Here is a 20,347-nt window from a genome sequence, read left to right on the forward strand (position 1 = left end):
CCATGTTAAAATGAATCAATCCCCATAGACCTCCATGTTAAAATGAGTCAATCCCCATAGACCATGTTAAAATGAGTCAATCCCCATAGACCTCCATGTTAAAATGAGTCAATCCCCATAGACCTCCATGTTAAAATGAGTCAATCCCCATAGACCTCCATATTAAAATGAGTCAATCCCCATAGACCTCCATGTTAAAATGAATCAATCCCCATAGACCTCCATGTTAAAATGAATCAATCCCCATAGACCTCCATGTTAAAATGAATCAATCCCCATAGACCTCCATGTTAAAATAAATCTCAATGGACCCCTATGTTCAAATTTCCAACTTTACTTTTCCTGTATTATAACGCATGAAAATGTCTTGGTAATTTAGAGAACTGATGATTTGAATAGTGGATGGACCTCCAGCTTCCATAGACGTACATGCATTCCTGACCCAGTCTGATTCTCTGCCAGCTCTCTGTCCTCATCTCCTCCCAGGACTAAATGAAAGCAGATGGAGAACAGTTTCCATTGGGCCCTAATGTGGTTGTTGTCCAGTGTTTGGCAGGTCACATCGGTTGCAGGCTGTTGCCAGCTGTGTTGGCACTCAGTGAACTGACTAATAAGGAGTTCCCCAACATTAACAGGCAGCGAGCATTGCATGGGAGATCCTTCACATAGAGGAGGCCTTGTTCTCTCAACTCTGAGGGACTCCTCTTAAAAAACAACGGCATGTTACTGACAGAAGAGAATCTGCTGAGCGCCGCTTCTGTTTGAGCTTCAGTCGCAATGAGAAGATGAGCTGCCATATACTTCCACTCACAGTGTGATTTTTGATGGATGCCTACAGTGAAATTATAGAGACATTACAAGACCGAAAGTCAAAGTATTTTGAGACTGAACGTCGTAGTAATTTTAGACTTAAAGTCAAAGTATTTTGAGACTGAACGTCGTAGAATATTGAGAACAAAAGGCTCAACCAGAAACAAGAGGATCACAGGAGCGCTGCTGGTGTCACTTAAACCATGGGTGCTCTTGCGAAAGCTTACGGATCAAAAAGAAAAAAGTGCAGGCAAGTGGGTTGAAAAAACTATAAACCCTTTTGTGATGAAGTCTTACAGAATGCAGACTGGCTACTCTGATTTGTAATCGCAAAGTGTGCATCGGTTAGAACGCACTCTATAAAGTTCCCCCAAGACTTAGGTGAATGAGGAGGCAGGAGACAGTCCTTTTATGGTGCTTTAATCCAATATTAGCAGTGTACACAGTTGTGGTGTGTTTGTGTGTGTGTGGTTCTGGAATAAACCAAGAACAATAATAGCCATCAATAAAACAGGTCACAATATGATTGATCATAGCACACAATCCCAAATAATAATCTAATTATTATTAGCATGAAACATATATACATCACCTACCAAAGGAATATACATAATATCACATATTAACTGAGAGAACGCTCAGTGCCATGAATGTAACATAAATTACCATTTAAACCACCAGAAGCATTAGCTGACACTGCTAGAATACACATTGTAGCACAAAGTATAACTTCAGCTAACAGGCATATGAAACGAATAAAGTATACAGCAATGAAATGCATCCAGTAAATAAACAATATAACTCACGTTTCTCTGGACGCACACTGAACCACGAACGGCAAGTTGACCGATAAAAAGTAGCGGACACAACTTCTGCCAGCCATACACTGGTCTCACTGCCGTCAATCTCTTCTTCTCTGTTAAGCAGCGGCACTCTGCCCAATAGAGTGCGTTAGCGCCCCTAGTGGCTGGATCTGGCTAAATCGCCTGCTCTGTCATGCAGCCTTCAGAACAGCCGCCCCCAAATTAGCTCCAGCTAATTTGCAGTATTCAGTCAATCACTGTGCATCCTCTTCTGGTACAGTAGGGAGTCTGATAAGACGGCTTACAGGTCGGACGTAGGTCCGGTCCTGGACTTTAACCTCTGCCGAGCGTATCAGACCATCGGCCCCAGGGAACACCTTCTCGATTTTCCCAACAGGCCATGATGCTCTAGGCAGTTGAGGATCGACGATCATCACGACAGTGTCCAGCTGAAGAGGAGATGTGTCTGACTGCCACTTGGACCGTGTCTGCAATGTTGGCAGGTAGTGGCGCAGGAACCGCACCCAGAAGCGATCCGACAGCACCTGACAGGCCCTCCATTGACGCCGGCTGAGCAGCTCTGAGTCGTGATACACTGCCTGAGGTAGAGAAGGGTCTGGCCGCCCCATCAACAGCAGGTTAGGGGTGACTGGGTCCGGGTCTGCTACATCGGATGATACATAGCCAAGGGGCTTCGAATTAAGGATGCCCTCAATCTCAATCAGGACAGTGGTCAGCACTTCTATACTGACAACTTGTGAGCCCAGAGTAGCCGTGAGGGCAGCCTTAATAGACCTGATTTCCCGCTCCCAGGAGCCACCAAAGTGGGGGGCGCTAGGTGGGTTGAAGCGAAACTTTATCTGGTACTCTGCCAGCTGGGTTTGGAGAGAAGGATGGAGGGTTTGGAAAGCTTCTTGTAATTCCCTATCTCCACCTTTGAAATTGGTGCCCTGGTCCGAGAGCAGCTCTGCTGGTCTCCCACGACGTGGTATGAACCTTCTCAAGGCCATCAGGAAGGAGTCCGTGTTGATGTTGGACAGCACCTCAATATGGACTGCTCTTGTTGTGAGGCATTTAAAGAGCAAACCCCAGCGTTTCTCACTCCGTCGGCCGACTTTAACCTGCATCGGACCAAAGCAATCAATCCCCGTAGAGTAGAAGGCTGGTTGATGTAGCCTGAGCCGTGCAGGGGGTAAGTCTGCCATCTTGGGGTTTACAGGTTGGGCTCTCCATCTCTGACACTCAGGGCATAAGCGCTGCTCTCTCCTTATGGCTTCACGGCCTCGAAGTATCCAGAACTTCCTCCTCAGCTCAGCAAAGAGTCGCTCTGCACCAGGGTGTTTCAGGTCATGGTCGACCTGTCGGATGAGTAGCTTGGTCACAGCATGTCTCGGGTCAAGGACTACCGGATGGATCACATCGTTATCCAAATCCTGGCAACGCCGCAGTCGACCTCCTACTCGTATCAGCTGGAGCGATACATCATATTCTGGAGCCAGTGTAATTAAACAGCTGGAGGAAGGGACTTGTTTCCCAGCTGACAGACACTGGACTTCTTCAGGGAAGCTGTCTCTTTGAGCAGACTGCAGGATGCTGAGTTCCGCCTCCTTGAACTCCTCTGCTGTGAGAGTCCCTTTAACATCGGCCGCCGCCCCATGAAGATATCCCGCAGTCGCCTTCACCAATTCACTGAAGGTGCTGAACTGCTGAGCATCAGGTAAGGGATGGTGAGTGCCAGTTACGGCGCTAACCAAGCAGGTTGTGGGCCTTTGAAGCTCTTCAGCAATGTCTTCATTAATTGGCACTGGGTGCACTGGCCACCTTTCAGGTGGCAGCCGCAGGAACGGGGGTCCAAGACTCCAACGATTCTCACCTGAGAGATCCTGCAGTGATTTCCCCCGGGTGAGGTCGTCCGCTGGGTTATCTGACGTCTCCACGTAACGCCAGGCCTGGCTATCAGTCAGCTCTTGAATTTCGGCTATACGGGTACCTGCAAACACCTTAAAGCGGCACGAGTCTGACTGTATCCAAGCAAGAACAGTTGTAGAGTCTGTCCACATAACCACTCTGGATAGCTCCAATGTAAGCTCTCGGGTTAGCACGTTTGCAAGCTGTGCGCCCGTCAGTGCAGCGCACAGCTCCAACCGTGGCACGGAGAGCTGACGTTTGGGGGCCACTCTGGACCGGGCTGTCAGGAAAGCCACCTCTACATGCCCCTCTGTGTCTTCTGTGCGTAGATATCCCACACTGCCGTACGCTCGTTGAGATGCATCACAGAAGATATGGACCTCTTGCTTATTGGTTGCCTGGTCCATGGCTGGACTGACATAGCAGCGAGGCAGTCTGATGCTGTCCAGGTATGGTAACTCATTCTCCCAGTCTTGCCACGCTGTAAGCAACTCACCGGGCAGCAAAGGGTCATCCCACTCCCGCTTCTTGTCCCATAGCTGCTGAACAAGCACTTTGGCCCTAGTAGTGTAGGGTGTGAGGAACCCTATGGGGTCGTACTGGCTGGCCAATACTTTGTAGATGTTCCTCATGGTGGCAGGGGAGTGATCCAGCAGCCGCGACTTATACTGCAGTGTGTCTGAATGGCATAACCAACGCAGCCCCAGGGCAGGTTCTTGAGGATCCATGTCTGTGTGGTTAAGCAGCTGTTCACTACTATCTGACCTGATCTCCTTGGGCAGGTGGCCGATGACATCTGGCGTACTGCTGGCCCATTGTCGCAGCTCAAAGCCTCCCTCCAGCAACAGTATTCTCAGCTTGTCTGTGACGTCTCGAGCCATATCTGGGGTAGGGAAGCTCTGCAGCCAGTTGTCTACATAGAAGTGGCTCTCAATGGACTCACGCGCTGCATCCCCTGGGTGGCTGTGATCATGTACATGTCTCTGTAGTGCATATATAGCACAGCATGGGGAACAAGTTGTCCCAAAGGGAAGGACCTGCCACTCATATATGCCAGGTTGAGAATCCCTCTGTTGATCACGCCAGAGAAAGCGCAGCAGAGGACGGTCTTCAGGCAGCAACCTCACTTGGTGGAACATTCCCTTTATGTCACAGCTAACAGCAATGGAGTGTTTCCTAAACCGCAGCAGGACACCCAGGAGAGATGCACCAAGGTTTGGGCCAGACAACAGTAGTTCGTTGAGGTTCTTATCCCTATAAGTGTAGGAACAGTTGAACACAATCCGGTTTTTATTGTTGTGGGTCACCAGGTGATGTGGAATAAACCATGACTCCATGGAAGTCTTCACCTGCTCCTGACTAATTTTGGAAGCATAACCTGCAGTCTTCAGCTTTGTGATTTCTGCCTGATATGCTTCTGCCTTCACCGGGTCTCTGCCGAGACGCTTCTCTGTGCTGCGTAGGCTGGGAAGTACCGCTTCAGGCTGTGCTGTGAGTATAGGCATATTACTCACCCGTAACAGTGGGGTGGCATATCTGAGGACTCCATCCACTTCCACTCTCCTAGTCTTTGCCTCTAGGAGGTTTATGGCCTCTTGGTCTCTTCGTGACCGAGTCACCAGCTTCTCATTCCTGTACGGCAGGATGTCCAATTGCCAGAGCTTCTCAACCTGATTAAAGAGTTCAGTTGCAGGGGAGGTGGTGGACATGAACAGACACTGTTGTGGGCGGTTACACTGTTGAAGAGACTGGACTGGCCCTTGCAGTGTCCAGCCAAGTCTGGTCTTCACCGCAGCTGGGCCCCCAGGTGGGCCTAGACGTACAGGTTCAATCGGCGTCACCAGGTGCGGACAGTCAGAGCCTATCAAAAGAAGTGGGTGGATGTCTGTGAACTGCTGTAGGGGGAGTGTCTTAAGGTGCTTGTATTTGCGCTGAAGTCCCTTCACTGGGTAAGAGTGTTCCGCAAGACCTAGTCCGCCTGCACTGAAGGCTCTCTCAATCGTGAATGTCTTTGTTGGCTGACTAGCTGGAGAGATTTTGAACATCACAGATGAACCATGTAGTGTTCTTGCGTCCTGCCGAACTGTTCTCAGGGTGAGGCTCTCTGGAGTTCCCTGAAGCTGCAGCTTCTGAACGGCCTCTTGTAGAAGGATCGTTCTTTCAGAGCCGTCATCTAATATGGCATATGTCTCCAAAGTGTGATTGCCATTACGCAGGAGCACCTTACTGACCTTCAAGAGGACCTGATTGCAGCCGGCACGCCTATCCAGGTACAAAACATCTGTGGCTGACTTCACCTCTACACCAGTGCCATTTCCAGCGGCACGCTCATTCCTGCCTGGCCGGAGGTTCACTTCATGCAAGGCTTCAAGGTGCTTCCCCTGGCATGTCTTGCATAGGACTCTCAACCGGCACTGGGCGGCCTGATGGTGCCTTCCACAACGCCAACAGCGATTGTTGGATTTCACCCACGTCGTCTTCTGCTCCTTTGTTAGTTGCTTGAAGTTCAAGCACTGGTCCAGGAAGTGCTGCGTATTGCTGCAGTAGGGGCAGTAGGCTTTGGGCTTATCCGGAGCCTCTTGGTAATCTGAAACTTCAGCTTGACCTGCTTGAGGAATTGCGTCAAGGGTGGTACCATGCAGCACGTTCATAGTTTTCTTAGTGGCTCTCTTGTCCTTGTCACATTCCTTCCTCCACCCGCTTCTCCCTCTCTGGACATCCTCTATCTTGTCGAACCGGTCTCCGTCCTCCTGGATCTCCAACTCGTAGTCGAGCCACTCTGCGAAGTCCATCAAAGACGGGGTTCCGGCCTTCCAGGAATGAATATAACGTCGGAAGGTGGCACGGAGATCCTGGGGAAGCTTCCTCATTAATCTGGCCACATGAGACCCACACTTTAGCTCTATGCGCCCATCTTCACCCAGTTGCTCCAACATCCCGACTAGAGCTCGGACCCTCAGAGCAAACCTCCTGAATGCTGCAGTGTCGCCAGCTCGGATAGCAGGCTCCTCCATGAGCTCTGCAATGCGCTGTAGGGACAGCTGGTGAGGCTGACCATAGTGTTTGGTCAAAGAAGCCATAGTGTCGGAGTAGGGGAATAAGGAGTTGCTATAGGAGTCAGCTATCAGGAGAGCCTCTTCAAACTTGAGGTGGTCACAGAGCACTTGGTACTTGAACATCTCTGTCGCGTCGGTAGGAAGAATATTGTCAAGTGCAAGCTTCAGTCTGGAGAACTCTCTGGGGTCACCCCGCGTGAACTTAGGGATTGATGGTGCTGGGCCCCTGTATGTCCTCTCGCTGCTATAGGGCCGCTGCACTGATGAGGTTAGCCGTTGTGGGGGGTGGGGTGTAGCAACCGATGGTAGCACGGTATCATATTGTGGTTCTGATAGCATGGATGGGGCCGGTGACAGGCGTGCTTCTAGCTGCTGTAGACGTCCTCTGAGATTCTCCACAATATCAGCAGGTTGTTCTACAGGTATAGGCTGGACTCCGGGTGGCTCGTAATCATCGGGGAAGGCTACTGGTGGGGGAGGCGGCGGCCAATCGTTGACTGCTATGTACCTGTCTTGTACTGCGGGTGGTCGCTGCAACTCCCTTGGAGGAGGCAGCGGTGCAGCCTGTGGGGAGGGTGATGGTATTGACCAGCTGTCATGATCTCCTGTCTGTGGGTGACGTGTTCCAAGTGGTGGTTGCAGCATGGGGGGTTGTGATGGTGGGAGCCTGGTGCCCGCTACTCTGGCAGGGTGGTGACTCTCGTGTGGGTGATGCAGCTGTAAGCTGGGAGGTGCTGCACCACTCCTGTCCATCTGACGTCTCATGTCACTTATCATCAGCTGCAACCTCCTATTATCCTCTTGTATTTGCTGCAACACATCTGTCATTACAGGCGAACGCTGATATGGCTGTGGCGTACTCACATACACAGGTGCTGCAGCTCCAAAGTGACTGGCAGATGTCTCTATGAACTCAACAGGATATTGAGTATGCTGTGGCGGGCGCTGGGTGAGGGGTGTCGTCTCGGCAAATCCCTCTCTAGTTCTGCTCCAGTCAGTCTCCTCTCTCGCAGCAAAGGTGCATGGTGGGTAGCTCACGGCCTGTGGGAGGGTGTACCCTTCATAATCCTCCATCCATCTTGGCTGACGCACTCGTCGGCGTGGACGTACATCTTCACTTGGGGGAACATGAGCCATTTTCACTTCGTAATTACCTTATCCGGCTCGAAGGACCATATGTGATGAAGTCTTACAGAATGCAGACTGGCTACTCTGATTTGTAATCGCAAAGTGTGCATCGGTTAGAACGCACTCTATAAAGTTCCCCCAAGACTTAGGTGAATGAGGAGGCAGGAGACAGTCCTTTTATGGTGCTTTAATCCAATATTAGCAGTGTACACAGTTGTGGTGTGTTTGTGTGTGTGTGGTTCTGGAATAAACCAAGAACAATAATAGCCATCAATAAAACAGGTCACAATATGATTGATCATAGCACACAATCCCAAATAATAATCTAATTATTATTAGCATGAAACATATATACATCACCTACCAAAGGAATATACATAATATCACATATTAACTGAGAGAACGCTCAGTGCCATGAATGTAACATAAATTACCATTTAAACCACCAGAAGCATTAGCTGACACTGCTAGAATACACATTGTAGCACAAAGTATAACTTCAGCTAACAGGCATATGAAACGAATAAAGTATACAGCAATGAAATGCATCCAGTAAATAAACAATATAACTCACGTTTCTCTGGACGCACACTGAACCACGAACGGCAAGTTGACCGATAAAAAGTAGCGGACACAACTTCTGCCAGCCATACACTGGTCTCACTGCCGTCAATCTCTTCTTCTCTGTTAAGCAGCGGCACTCTGCCCAATAGAGTGCGTTAGCGCCCCTAGTGGCTGGATCTGGCTAAATCGCCTGCTCTGTCATGCAGCCTTCAGAACACCTTTATTTTAGTGGGTACAATTTCAAAAACACCAACGTGTGTTGGTTACTCGACCAGCTTGCACCATTTATCTCATCCTGCTAAAACTGCCAATTAGAAAAACACAGATGTACCCGGTGTTCTGGATCTTTTTGTTGTTTGGAATTGCTTCTACCACCAACACCTGGGCAGTTATTAAAAAAAAAAAATAATTAAATAGATCAAGTAGTGCAGAGCCGGAGACGGTAACTTTTTCTGTAAAAAGTGTTTTTATCTCATGTTTCGGGACAATAATGTGAAAATTTCCCGCTCGACTCAAAACAGTCTGTTTTCTTGAGGCTGTTACCTAGTGGTCATTACAGGAACTGCAGCGCATGAGCCACCTTGGCTGTGGTGTCTTTACCTTTGCTTTTAAAATAATTGTAAAATAGGAATGAAAAATCAAATAGTAATTTTTAGCCAGGTGAGATTTTCTGTCCGATGAGAACAACATCCATCAGTTCTGTTAGTTATTCAAGTTCACCTCCAGTTTGATTAAAAACCTTTGTTTCTCAGCCCAAGTCAGCCCAACATGTTTCCACACACAGTCCACAGTAGCCCCAGTGGGACCAGTAGAACCAGTGGAGCGGTTTGTCCAGAAGCTGAGTTGTAGATCTTGATGCGTCCTTCGACAGCCGGATAAACATTCTTTTTTTGCATGATGTAGCTGGACAACACTGAAATGTCCAAATCCCCTGGAATGAAAGTAAAAGGTTCAAATAAATGGTTCCGTCACGAGTTCATGAAACAAAACAACGAAACAAACAAAGATGTCTCACCGCTGTTGTGTTTGAGCATCTCGTCTGGGATCATGGTGAATCCATCTCCACCGTTGGTCGTGTAGGACGACAGCACCACTGTGTAAACCCTCTCCTTCTGTACGGGTTCGTACTGAGGAACTCGACACTTTGTGCAGAGGATGCTGAGGCTCTTGACGCGATGTCCCGCGGCCTGAGACAAGTCAAACTCTACGCGAAATCCTGTTGGAGGACACGGAAACATCGTCAGACTCATCCGTCGATGCACTGCTGAGGATCAAACCTTTGTGATACCAACTGGAATATGTGAGAATCAAGAAGATTCCTGCATTTGTGGGTGCTTGTATGTTTTGTCACTTGTGTTGTGTTGTGTGGTCAGAAAGGCTCTTATTGTGAATCTCCTGGTGAAAGCCATCCATCCTCTGAACACCCTCTGCCTCTAGTTTGTGTTTGTAAAGTTTCATGAGGCTGTGATTATCCTAGAGGTCACAACAGATACTTTTAGACAATGAAATGTCTCCTAAGAGGACAGACATCATCACACATGAAGACAACTGGGCTCATTGAGTCCACAAGAGTCTTCTGTTTACAGTCAGACCCAGGTTATGACCTTCAACACTGTTTATAGACCCCAGGACGCACAGATATTACTATAGTTCATTTTAGATCAGGCGAAGATTTCTCACTAAAATCTAGCCGAACTTTGGAGCATAAAACTGAACCTGCTTCAGCCTCTGAAATACAAAATGCTGACGTACTAAATGACCATGTTTGATCTTTGTTTTTTTTTACATCGTCCTTTAACTGTGAAGAAATGTAATCAGTACAAAAAGTGTGTCGTCTTCTGCTCCTAATAGACCTAAGTGTCCAAACATCCTAAAGATCATCTATACGGTATATGTACTGTATTTACAAATAGAAACAACGTGGGACCAAAAAAAGACAGATACCTGACACTTGGAGGAACTCTCCGGTGCTCTGTCCGTATCGTCTCACTGAGTGTTCGAATGCTTTAAACAGCGTGGAGCCCCTCAGCTCCACCAGGTCGAAGGTTCCTCCGAAAGGTAAGACGGAGATCAGATCCTCCATGGTGATCGAACCTGCAGACAACAGTTTTATAACGGTCTTTGGACAAAACGTTTTATGACTTAAAGGAAAAGAAATGTGAAAAGTTGAGGCGGTGCTTGGTCCTTTTTTCAGCCAAAAAAATAGAATTACCGGTCAAGTTGAAGGAATTTAAAGTGTAAGTCTGGTGAAAATGGACCCCATGGTCTTTTTACAGCATGAAAATACATCAAATAAGCCATGGAGACAGTTTTTTTGGTTGATGAACCATGTACAGACAATGTTCAGAAAGACGCTACCAGCCCCAAAGAGCTAACACTGATTAGCTCTGGGCGGTGCAGTGAACACATCCAAAACAGCATTTTTTAACCACTAATACTTCTCAGAATAACAGCAAACCTCTGCAGTAGAATGAGAGGAGTCCTTACACATAAAACAAAACACCAACAACGTAGTTAGTTAACCCAGACTTTATTAAAAAAAGACTGTTTTACAAGTCTGGGCCTTACCAGTAGGTCCATGTTGACAGGTCGTCCGTACAAGTGGATTAGTGAATGCACTGGAGTTCAGTTCAAGGAGGAAAGTTTTAAATGAACTCTGGGTTCTCTAACTACGTTTTCGGTGCTTTGTTTTATGTGTAGGGACTCTTATAATGCCACTGCAGAGGTTTGCTGTTATTCTGAGAAGTATTAGTGGTTAAAAAATGCTGTTTTGAGCTAATCAGAGTTAGCCCTTTGGGTTTTGGGCTGTTAGCATCTCTCTGGGCATTCTCTGCACATACATGGTTGATCTACGAAAAAACTGTCCGTGGCTTATTTGATGGAATTTCTATGCTGGAATAGACCATTTTCACCGGACTTTCACTTTAATAAAAGTCTATTTTTTGGCAAGATTAGTGTCACTAATTCTGTATCCGACCAAATGTCCCCTCTTCTGTTCTTGAGTTATGAAACATCATGATGTCACAGTGCCCTTAGACTTCCAAAATCGAATCCGTTCACCCTTGAGTCCAAGTGGATGTTTGTGCCAAATTTGAAGAAAATCCCTCCAAGAATTCTGCAGATTTCACACGAATCAGACAAACGGAGAGGCCACTTGAAAACATAATGTCTCCAGCCACAGCTGTCTCCAGCGCAGAGTCATAAACGCTCTCAAATTACAACTAAACGGAAACTGAAATAAACATCTGAAGAGAGTAACAATACAGACACAGAATCTTGATTCATATTTAATCAGCGATGTGAGTTTCGTGAGCCTGGACGGAGAATGCAGGTTATGTTCGGTTATTACGTTCTAGCATGGCGCTCCTCTGTCAGTCCTCATCTTAAACCTGACCCATACGAGATAACGCAGTTGTGACTGGTCCACACAGCGCCTGGCCAGCGGGAGAGGGCCCAGACGTACCTGAGAGCCAAGACATGAGTTCCTGGATTCAGTAAAAACTGATTTGTGCTTCTCCAAGTTTAGATTGGACTCTGGGGACAGGAAGCAGACATGGACCAGATGACCTGAGAGGTTCTGGACGCCTCATAACAGAGCAGCGGATCACAAATAAACCATTCAGTGCTTTATGAACCAACAGGCAGATTTTAGAGTCAGCTCTTTGGCAAATAGTAGAAGAGAAAAAAATGCTGTTTCTCCAGTCAAAACCGTTGGGTGTTTTTCTTGGAACCTTCTGTTATGTACCTCTATTAGTTTGTTTTTACCTCCATGGAAATGGGTGACATACCGTTCCTGGCACGTTCGTCAATAGATGTGCGGACGCCTCCTCCGTTGTAGATGGCAGCGCTGACGTGATTCCACTGGAGACCGTCTGAGAACCTGATGTTGTTGTCGAGCTGGATAACAGAGAGAGCAGCAGTGTGGATTTTATTTCTTCTTTTTTGAAGGAACTATAACAAACCATTAAACATCAATGTTCCAGTTTGATGTATTGGACCAGAGTTAGGTTAAACATTTGAGCGTGACATGTTCTTCTTTTGCTGTGTGGCTGCTACATTTCACTCACTTTTTAATGAGGAACTCCTAAAACACAACATAGCTCTGTTTTACAGGTTCTTTAAACCGTTCCGGTGTAAAATAATCCCAGGGTCTTTTTCGGCAAATTCGGTCATCAAATACGCCGTCGAGACAGTTTTTTTGTGTATGAACGTTTAACAGAGCAATCCAGTAGAGTGGCTAACAGTCGGACGTGGCTAACACTGATTAGCTCGGGGCGGTGCACTGAACACATCCAAAACAGCATTTTTTATCCACAAATACTGCTCAAAAGAACAGCAAACCTCTGCAGTAGCATAAGAAGAGTCCTTACACAGAAAACAAAGCGCCAATGGGCTCCTTCCTTTTGGATTGACTTTGGTAATCCACTTGAATGGACTTTACTATGAGAAGAGCTGGTACAGGGGCCAGTAGGTAAGTCTTTAAAACACTTTTAATAAACACTAACTATATTGTTGGTGCTTGGGTTAATGTGTAAGGACTCTAGGAGTGGAGGAGTGAGCTGAATCATTTGCAGCTCAACGTGACCAAAAAAAAGGAGCTCGTAGTGGATCTGAGGAGTGTGAAAACACCCCTGTCTCCATCCAGGGGGTCCCGGTAGAGGAGTATAAGTACCTGGGGGTTTACTCTAACAATTAGTTGAACTGGACTAGAAACGCAGAGGCTGTCTACAAAAAGGGCCACAGTCGACTCTTCTTCCTGAGAAGGCTGAGGTCCTTTAACATCTGCTAGACGATGCTGAGGAGGTTTTATGAGTCTGTTGTGGCCAGTGCGATCTTCTTCTCTGTCACATGCTGGGACAGTGGGCTGAAGGTAACAGACACCAACAGACTGAACAAACTGATCAGGAGGGCCGGTGATGTCGTGGGGGAGGAGCTGGACACCCTGACAACCGTGGCAGAGAGGAGGATGCTGTCCAGGCTCCGGTCTATCCTGGACAATGTCTCCCAGCCTCTCTGCGACACACTGGCCCAGCAGAGGAGCACCTTCAGCAGAAGACTCCTCGCACCCAGATGCACCACAGAGCGCCACAGGAAATCTTTCCTGCATGTGGTCATTAAACTATACAATGCATCCCTAGGAGAGTCTGTCACACCCTCTCTGTAATACAGACTCAACCGCCAGGATTTTTCCGTTATACGTTCATACACGAAAATAATGGTCTCCATGGCTTATTGGATGAGCGAATTTGCTGAAAAAGACCCTGGGATGATTTCACACTGCAATTACGCTTTTAAGTGTGTAACTTTGAGCATCTATTAATAATTTTTTATCACCAATGGGCGAACGGATTGTAATGTAAATATAAACAGTTCACAAACAGACTGCTTGTGAGATCAGAGCCTTGACAGGTCAAACTGCACCAGAAGGGATCCTCCGGGTGTTGTTGTTTTTTTATTTGGCCATCTCCTGAATACTTCATCTTTAGATATTTACCATGGCGTCACAGATCAGGTTTCCTAGGTTGCACTCCCGAAATCGACACTCCTCGGTGGTCCCGTTCAGGAATACCAGAGTCCTTCCCACCACCTGAGCCGAGTAGTTGGCCAGATTCTTTTTCCATTCCTCCACTTCTGCAAGAACTTCTGGATCTGGACAACCATTCATTTAAGAGACAGAAGAAGCCAGCAGCGTTTCATGTTTCATGACTGAACAGGGCTTATTGCTCCCCACAGCAGAAAGAGAGCAGAAACTGAATGCTATGTTGTATTTACCCTGTGGGACGCTGCTGTCCAGCAGGATGGGGTTTCCTGTGGACTTCAGGACGTTCCCGGCATCGTCAAAGGTCACCTTCAGATAACCCAGATATTTTCCAAAGGCGTAGGCCTGAACGACAGGAACCTGCCGCCCGTCATCCGATTTCACAATGAACGGATAAAGACCTGCAGGAACTTCAGATGAAGGAGGGGGTCCTTGAAAAGTGTGGAGACAAAGAAAGATGAGGTAAAATGCTTGAACAATACTCTGGCTGAGGCTAAGTATGCTCACTATAGATCTTTTTTTTTAAATCTAAACTGAAAATCTGCACTCACAAATATCTGAGATACCTGAGAAAAGCCAAGTTCATGAGTCCAGAATCAGGGGTTTACACTACAACTAAAGGACTCACCTGACTTACAATTGATATAACCAGCAAATAATCTCTTTTACAAAAAAAAAGACCTGTCGGCCAAAACAGACGGAGTAGTAATCTACAACAGTGGAACGTAGCACAATTCAGTTTATTATAATGTAAGACAATCAGGAACTTGTAAGAGGCTGGAACCATCAAAAGGTTCCTCACCTGCAACTGCAATTTCCCAGCTTGGGATCAATAAAGTATTTCATTTCTATTCTATCTTTGTTTGAAGATGGACTTGATTAACAAATTATAAAACCAGGTGCAGATTCATTTTCTGTAGTAGATTGCCTAATTGATTTCGAAACGTTTCTGGCACAAAGCTACACTTCACTGGAGACCTTGAATGCATCGCTGCCAGCTTCAAGTCCAAACAGTGACTCACACTGCAGGGAAACATCTTTCCTGGAGTTTCTTTGTGCTGATGTCCAAACCAACAACAGTGAGCATTTAACTGCTATTTATATGAACCGCTACAGAGTTATTTATGGAGACCACGCTCGTGTCGACAACATGTTTACCCCTGAGCTAACCACGAGTATGAAAACACCACTCACAGTGTCAGATGCTGCAGGAGAGTGGAACCAAACAATAACTAACGCTGCATGATCTTTAACTAACAGACGACTTCTGCTCAGTGAGAAAACACGAGCTAACTAACAAAACTGGGAGTCTACAGCCCCGCCGGCTTTAACGCTCATTAAAAAAAACGAGACACATTTGTTGATCCACTGCTGTTTATAAAATATAATATAATAGTACTAATACTGACAAGAGATGCAAAATGACTAAAGATAGATTCAATACCACCACAAAAAGATGTAAAATGTCTAAAAATAGATGCAAAACCACCACAAAAAGGTGCAAAATGTCTAAAAATAGATGCAAAACCACCACAAAAAGATGCAAACTGACTAAAAATAGATGCAAAACCAGCACAAAAAGATGCAAACTGACTAAAAATAGATGCAAAATGACTAAAAGAAATGCAAAACCAGCACAAAAAGATACAAACTGACTAAAAAAAATGCAAAACCAGCGCAAAAAGATGCAAAACGACTAAAATTGAATAAAATTAGATACAAAAACCACCACAAAAAGATACATGTGTGGATGGATGTGTGGAGACCTGATCTGTAATACCAAGACACAACAGTGTGACAGACAGAAACCAAACATCTGCAGCTGTGTTCCCCTCCACGGGTCCAACCTGTAAAGAGGAAAGTGTTGCTGTGTCCACCGATGACCACGTCGACTCCTCGGACCTTCTTGGCGATCTGCTGATCCACGGTGAAGCCTGAGTGACCCAGAGCGATGATCTTATTCACTCCGAGTGTCCGCAGTTTGTCCACCTGCAGCTGCAGGGCGCTCACCTCGTCCTCAAACCGCACGTGTGGTCCTGTTGAGCAGCACGGAAAATGTTAGCCCTCTTCAGTGTTAAAACATGATCATTCTCCTTGAACATTCAACTGAGTCTCTAAACTTTGGATCCTTTAACTGAGTAAAGAGCGTGTTACTTTAATATTCTTGCAGCTCTCTTCTGACGTACAGCGTTTTTTCTGTTTCAGGTCTGACAGCTCGTCTCTCGGTTGTTTACGTGTGCCATATAAAGAATGACTTTTCTTAAACATACTAAAAACTCAAACTATCCACTGCTGCCACTCACCAGATTTGGACAGAGCAGGAGTTTCCTGTGACGTGTACCCCACCACGCCCACCCTCTCGCCGCCAACACTGAGGATCTTATAAGGTAAATAAGAGCTGCCGAACGTCCGGGCTAAAGTCTCGTCTGCTTTGATGTTGGTGCTGAGAACCGGACACTTGATCTGCTCCATGAACGGCTTCATGAGTCCCTCCACTCCGTTGTCGAACTCGTGGTTTCCAAAAGCCTGAAAACGCAAAGAAAAGTCCCATTTAGAAACAACAGAGAATAACTCATTATCAACCTGGACCCTATTTCTCCATATATTCATGGATGGATTACTGAAGGGGCCTACAGGGCACAGGCCCAGGGGCCCATAAGCTCAGGGGCCCTGACTCATAAAATGATGCTGAAAAAAAGGAACAAAAAATTATCCCAAAGAGCAGTATACACCAAATGACCAGAAATTACCACAAAGAGATAAAAAATAACTAAAGGGACGCAAAATGACCACGTAGAGACAAAAAAATAAGACAGACACACAAAATTATTTTAAAAAGATGTAAAATGACTCAAAACAGATGCAAAACCACCACAAAAAGATGCAAAATTACTAAAAACACATGCAAAACCACCACAAAAAGATGCAAAATGACTAAAAATAGATGCAAAACCAGCACAAAAAGATGCAAAATGACTAAAAATAGATGCAAAACCAGCACAAAAAGATGCAAAATGCCTAAATTAGATGCAAAACCACCACAAATGTTGCAAAGTTCCTAAAAATAGATGCAAAACCAGCACAAAAGATGCAAAATGACTAAAAATAGATGCAAAACCAGCACAAAAGATGCAAAATGACTAAAAATAGATGCAAAAACAGCAAAAAAAGATGCAGAATTACTAAAATAGATGCAAACCACCCCAAAAAGATGTAGAATGCCTAAAATAGAGGGGGATAGTTTAGGGCGGGGCAACACGGCCACCTGCCAATCCAGATAGAGGGTTAGTAATGCACCGTGATACTCACAAAGTTCCTGGTTTCTAACAGGAATCCTTTGTGGTTTCTTGTTAATGATTTCTTTTTGTGTTTTATTTTGTATTATCACCCGTGCTTTCCTCTGTTAAATTAAAACTTCTCTGCCATAATTTGTTGCATAAAAATCCACCTGAATGCAGGAAAGGAAGCGTTTGATGCTCTGAATTTTAAGGGGCAGTAATGGTGAACGCGCTGTATCCGGCTCTTTTACACATCCATGATGGAGACGCGTTGTCCATCTTTATTTACAGTCCGTGGTCAGTGCAGCTATCCGTCCACCTGTGGACAAAATCTGACAGTGGAGGCTTCAAACTCCCACACATTCCTCACACGTGGCCCTCCTCGTCCTCCGCAGAACAGAACAGAACAGGCTTCGTTCTGCGTCTATATTTAAAACGGAGCAGAGATTTAAAGGCCCATCCATTAAAACGTCAGGCTCGTTTTAATGGATGCCACGGAGGCTTCCAGGCCTGAATCAATAAATCCAGTTCAGCCTTTCTTCCCTGCTTTTATATTTGATCTTTGATGCTTTTACTAACATCTGTTCACCGTAGATCATCATCATTAAACATGTGTGACCCATAAATAAGGAGCCAAATTACACAATTCTCTATTTCTGTGAACGTTCATGGCAGAAAACTACTTTATATTTCTGGTGTTTAAATTGTATGTGTAAATATTTGTAATGACAAATGTGTTTGTACATTTATGAAATTATTTTATGTAATTGCTCTTGTTTTCCATGCCAATAAAGCCAAATTGAAATGGAATTGAATTGAATATACAATAATTATCCCCAACAAACCTCTCCTATTGTTATGACTAACTATATTGTGTAGTCTGTTAATTGAGTATATCCATTTTCTTATGTTTAATAGTTTCACTCATAGTTACAATTATCAGACTGTTTGCAGATTTACTGAAAGTCATAAATATGTTTTTTCGTTTGTTGATTTGTATGATTTTGTATGATTTTGTATGATTTTCGTTGATTTCAGTTCGTACACTGGGCTGTTGAAACTTCACTGTGCGGCGTCTGACACTGACTGTTTTCACTTTCATCGACAGAAAAGAAAACGTTTCTCTGAGCTCACTGGAAACCCAGTTTTAAGGGGCGGGGCCTATGAGCGTGATTTGTGACATCACAACTAGTTTGGAAGCCAATCCTGATCCACTGTTTTAACTTTGGGGCTTTAAAGACACCTTTTTCACAACACTTCTTCTTCTGACACTGACAGCAATTGCAGAGGAATCAAACAGAATTCAAAAGGATGTTAACAAGATATTACTTTGTGTGAGAAAGTATATTAGACAAAAATTATTATTCAAAGTTAAATATTTTTGTGAATCTTAAAATAAGTCTGAAGGGCATCGTTAAGAAAAGGACTTGAATAATTGGAAATAATACACATTTTAACAATGTCCTTATAAAGTGCTAAGTCATTATCACTGTATTATTTTCATGTTACAAGAGCAGTCATTTGTGCATTTTCCACATATTTCATTTGTGCGTTTTCCACATAAGCAGGAGGCCTAACAGCATATCTCTACTTAAAGAGGCAGGTTGATGTGGTGGATTGTCCCAGAATACAGGACGTTGACCCGGACTAACAGGTGTCATGGAGCCGTTCATGTCCCGGATTCACTAAACCCAACAGCAACTTGTTTTTCTGATCCTAACCAAGTGGTTTTCATGTATAACCCTAACTGTCACTATGTGTAGCCAAAAACGGGTCACGCAACAGTGGTTTTTGTTGCCTAAACCTAACGGACACCAAAAGCGACCGTCGCTTCCGGTCCGTCGTCTTTTCACTGCTTCTTAAGATATCGAACAGATTTTTGTGCAGAACTATTTGTAAGGTATCCTGCGAACCTGTAGATGAGAATATGTTGAAAAGTTTGTCGTTATAGCGCCACCATCTGGACAAATTGGACCTAATTTGACACTGCACCCCCCTGGGTCCTCACTAATACACCTGCTGCATGTGGAGCAGAGCGGATACATGGTTCTGGACATATGGGAACACACACACACACACACACACACACACACACACACACGGTGGATTCCTTGCTTTATAGTTGGATGGTGGGACTAAAATAAAACACTAATCAATAACTAACAGAGTTTCTAATGAATGAAGTCTGTCTATCTGCTGATGCACAACATCACTTTAAACTGGGCTGAGACATTCCTGAGGAAGTATGCAGGTGTTAATAACTTAATAATGAAGATGATAACTCTTCTCTGTGTGTTGCTCACCATGGCATCATACCGCAGTTTGTTCATGAAGTGTGCAGCCTCGGCTCCCTTGTAGTAATTGAACCACACGGTCCCCTGGAACTGGTCTCCAGCGTCCAGCAGCAGCACGTTGCTCTCGGTGCTGCGGATCCTCGTGACCGCGGTGGATCTCCGGGCCACCCCGGCGAAACACCCGCTGGCACGGCTGCTGCTACCGCAGATCCCGGAGTGCTTGCTGGTCTCCTCTACCCGGGCGTGCACGTCGTTGGTGTGGAGGAGAACCAGGTCCCAGGCCGCCGCGGAGCCTGACAGGGAGAAGCCCAGCAGGAGGAGGAGGCAGACCCGCGGCAGAGCGCTCCGCTCCGGGCGCGCCGCGCCCATCGCTCCGCTGCGCGTAAAAACACCGGAGGAAGAACGCGGTGGTTTTCTCCTTCAACACGGACTCTCCTGTCTCCGGTCTCTGCCTTCTCTCCTGTCTCTGCCTTCTCTCGGCTCCTGGTGCTTCTTAATTATGTGGGTGAATGAAAAGAGTCTCGTTGACTGTCCATGGGGCAGACTGAGTCCTTCTGGGAAGAGAGGAGGGTTTGTTCTGATCCGCCTCTCATGTCTCCTGTTTCATTTGTTTATAGAATAAATCCATGTGCGGTTCGTCCTGTTCACTGCTGCTGCTGCTATGTTTCTTTGTATTCACTTTGATCCATTTGGTTTCATTCTGCTTTATTTGTGTCTCTTTCTTGTTTCAGACACTTTCTGTAACATGATCATTTGCAGCTGTGGGATCGATAAAGCTTGTGTGTCTTGTCTCATTTCTCATGTTTTTGTGTCATGTCTTGTCTAGTCTCTTCTTGTCTTGTCTCGCCGTGTCCTGCCATATTGTATCGTGTCATGTCTTGTGCCTAGTCTCATCTTGTCTCACATTGTTTCACCTTGTCTTGTCTCGTTTCGTGTCGTCTAGACCGCCTCGTCTAGTCTCATCTCC

At 45.7% G+C, this 20,347-nt stretch overlaps 1 protein-coding gene across 2 annotated transcripts; it reads right to left on the reverse strand.

Moving 5' to 3' along the window:
- Window positions 1-967: 967 nt before the first annotated feature.
- Window positions 968-19,922, reverse strand: LOC310961889 (snake venom 5'-nucleotidase-like). Of its 2 annotated transcripts, XR_014593643.1 has the most exons (10): window positions 19,390-19,922; window positions 16,112-16,334; window positions 15,656-15,844; window positions 14,042-14,239; window positions 13,764-13,918; window positions 12,058-12,166; window positions 10,214-10,363; window positions 9,285-9,485; window positions 8,488-9,200; window positions 968-1,087 (listed from the first exon to the last, which is right to left on the reverse strand). XR_014593643.1 is itself a non-coding variant. In XM_083934182.1 (9 exons), exons 1-9 carry the CDS (start codon window positions 19,747-19,749, stop codon window positions 9,028-9,030), a joined length of 1,758 nt encoding a protein of 585 aa, XP_083790308.1. In that variant the 5' UTR covers window positions 19,750-19,922; the 3' UTR covers window positions 7,974-9,027. The 2 variants fall into 2 exon arrangements, 1 of the variants encoding a protein (XP_083790308.1); XM_083934182.1 differs by lacking the exon at window positions 968-1,087 and having other exon boundaries at window positions 7,974-9,200.
- Between the last annotated feature and the right edge of the window lie 425 nt (window positions 19,923-20,347).

Source organism: Echiichthys vipera, assembly GCF_963691815.1.
Source record: "Echiichthys vipera genome assembly, chromosome: 19".
Classification (NCBI taxonomy): domain Eukaryota; kingdom Metazoa; phylum Chordata; class Actinopteri; order Perciformes; family Trachinidae; genus Echiichthys; species Echiichthys vipera.

What these genes read in the sequence shown, in the direction of transcription:
- LOC310961889 (XM_083934182.1), bottom strand. Translation starts at nt 19,749, where the DNA reads ATGGGCGCGGCGCGCCCGGAGCGGAGCGCTCTGCCGCGGGTCTGCCTC. An exon ending in CAACACTTTCCTCTTTACAG is followed by an intron (nt 14,240 to 15,655) that starts GTTGGACCCGTG and finishes ACACTTTTCAAG; the next exon opens with GACCCCCTCCTTCATCTGAA. An exon ending in ACCTGATCTGTGACGCCATG is followed by an intron (nt 12,167 to 13,763) that starts GTAAATATCTAA and finishes TCTGTTATCCAG; the next exon opens with CTCGACAACAACATCAGGTT.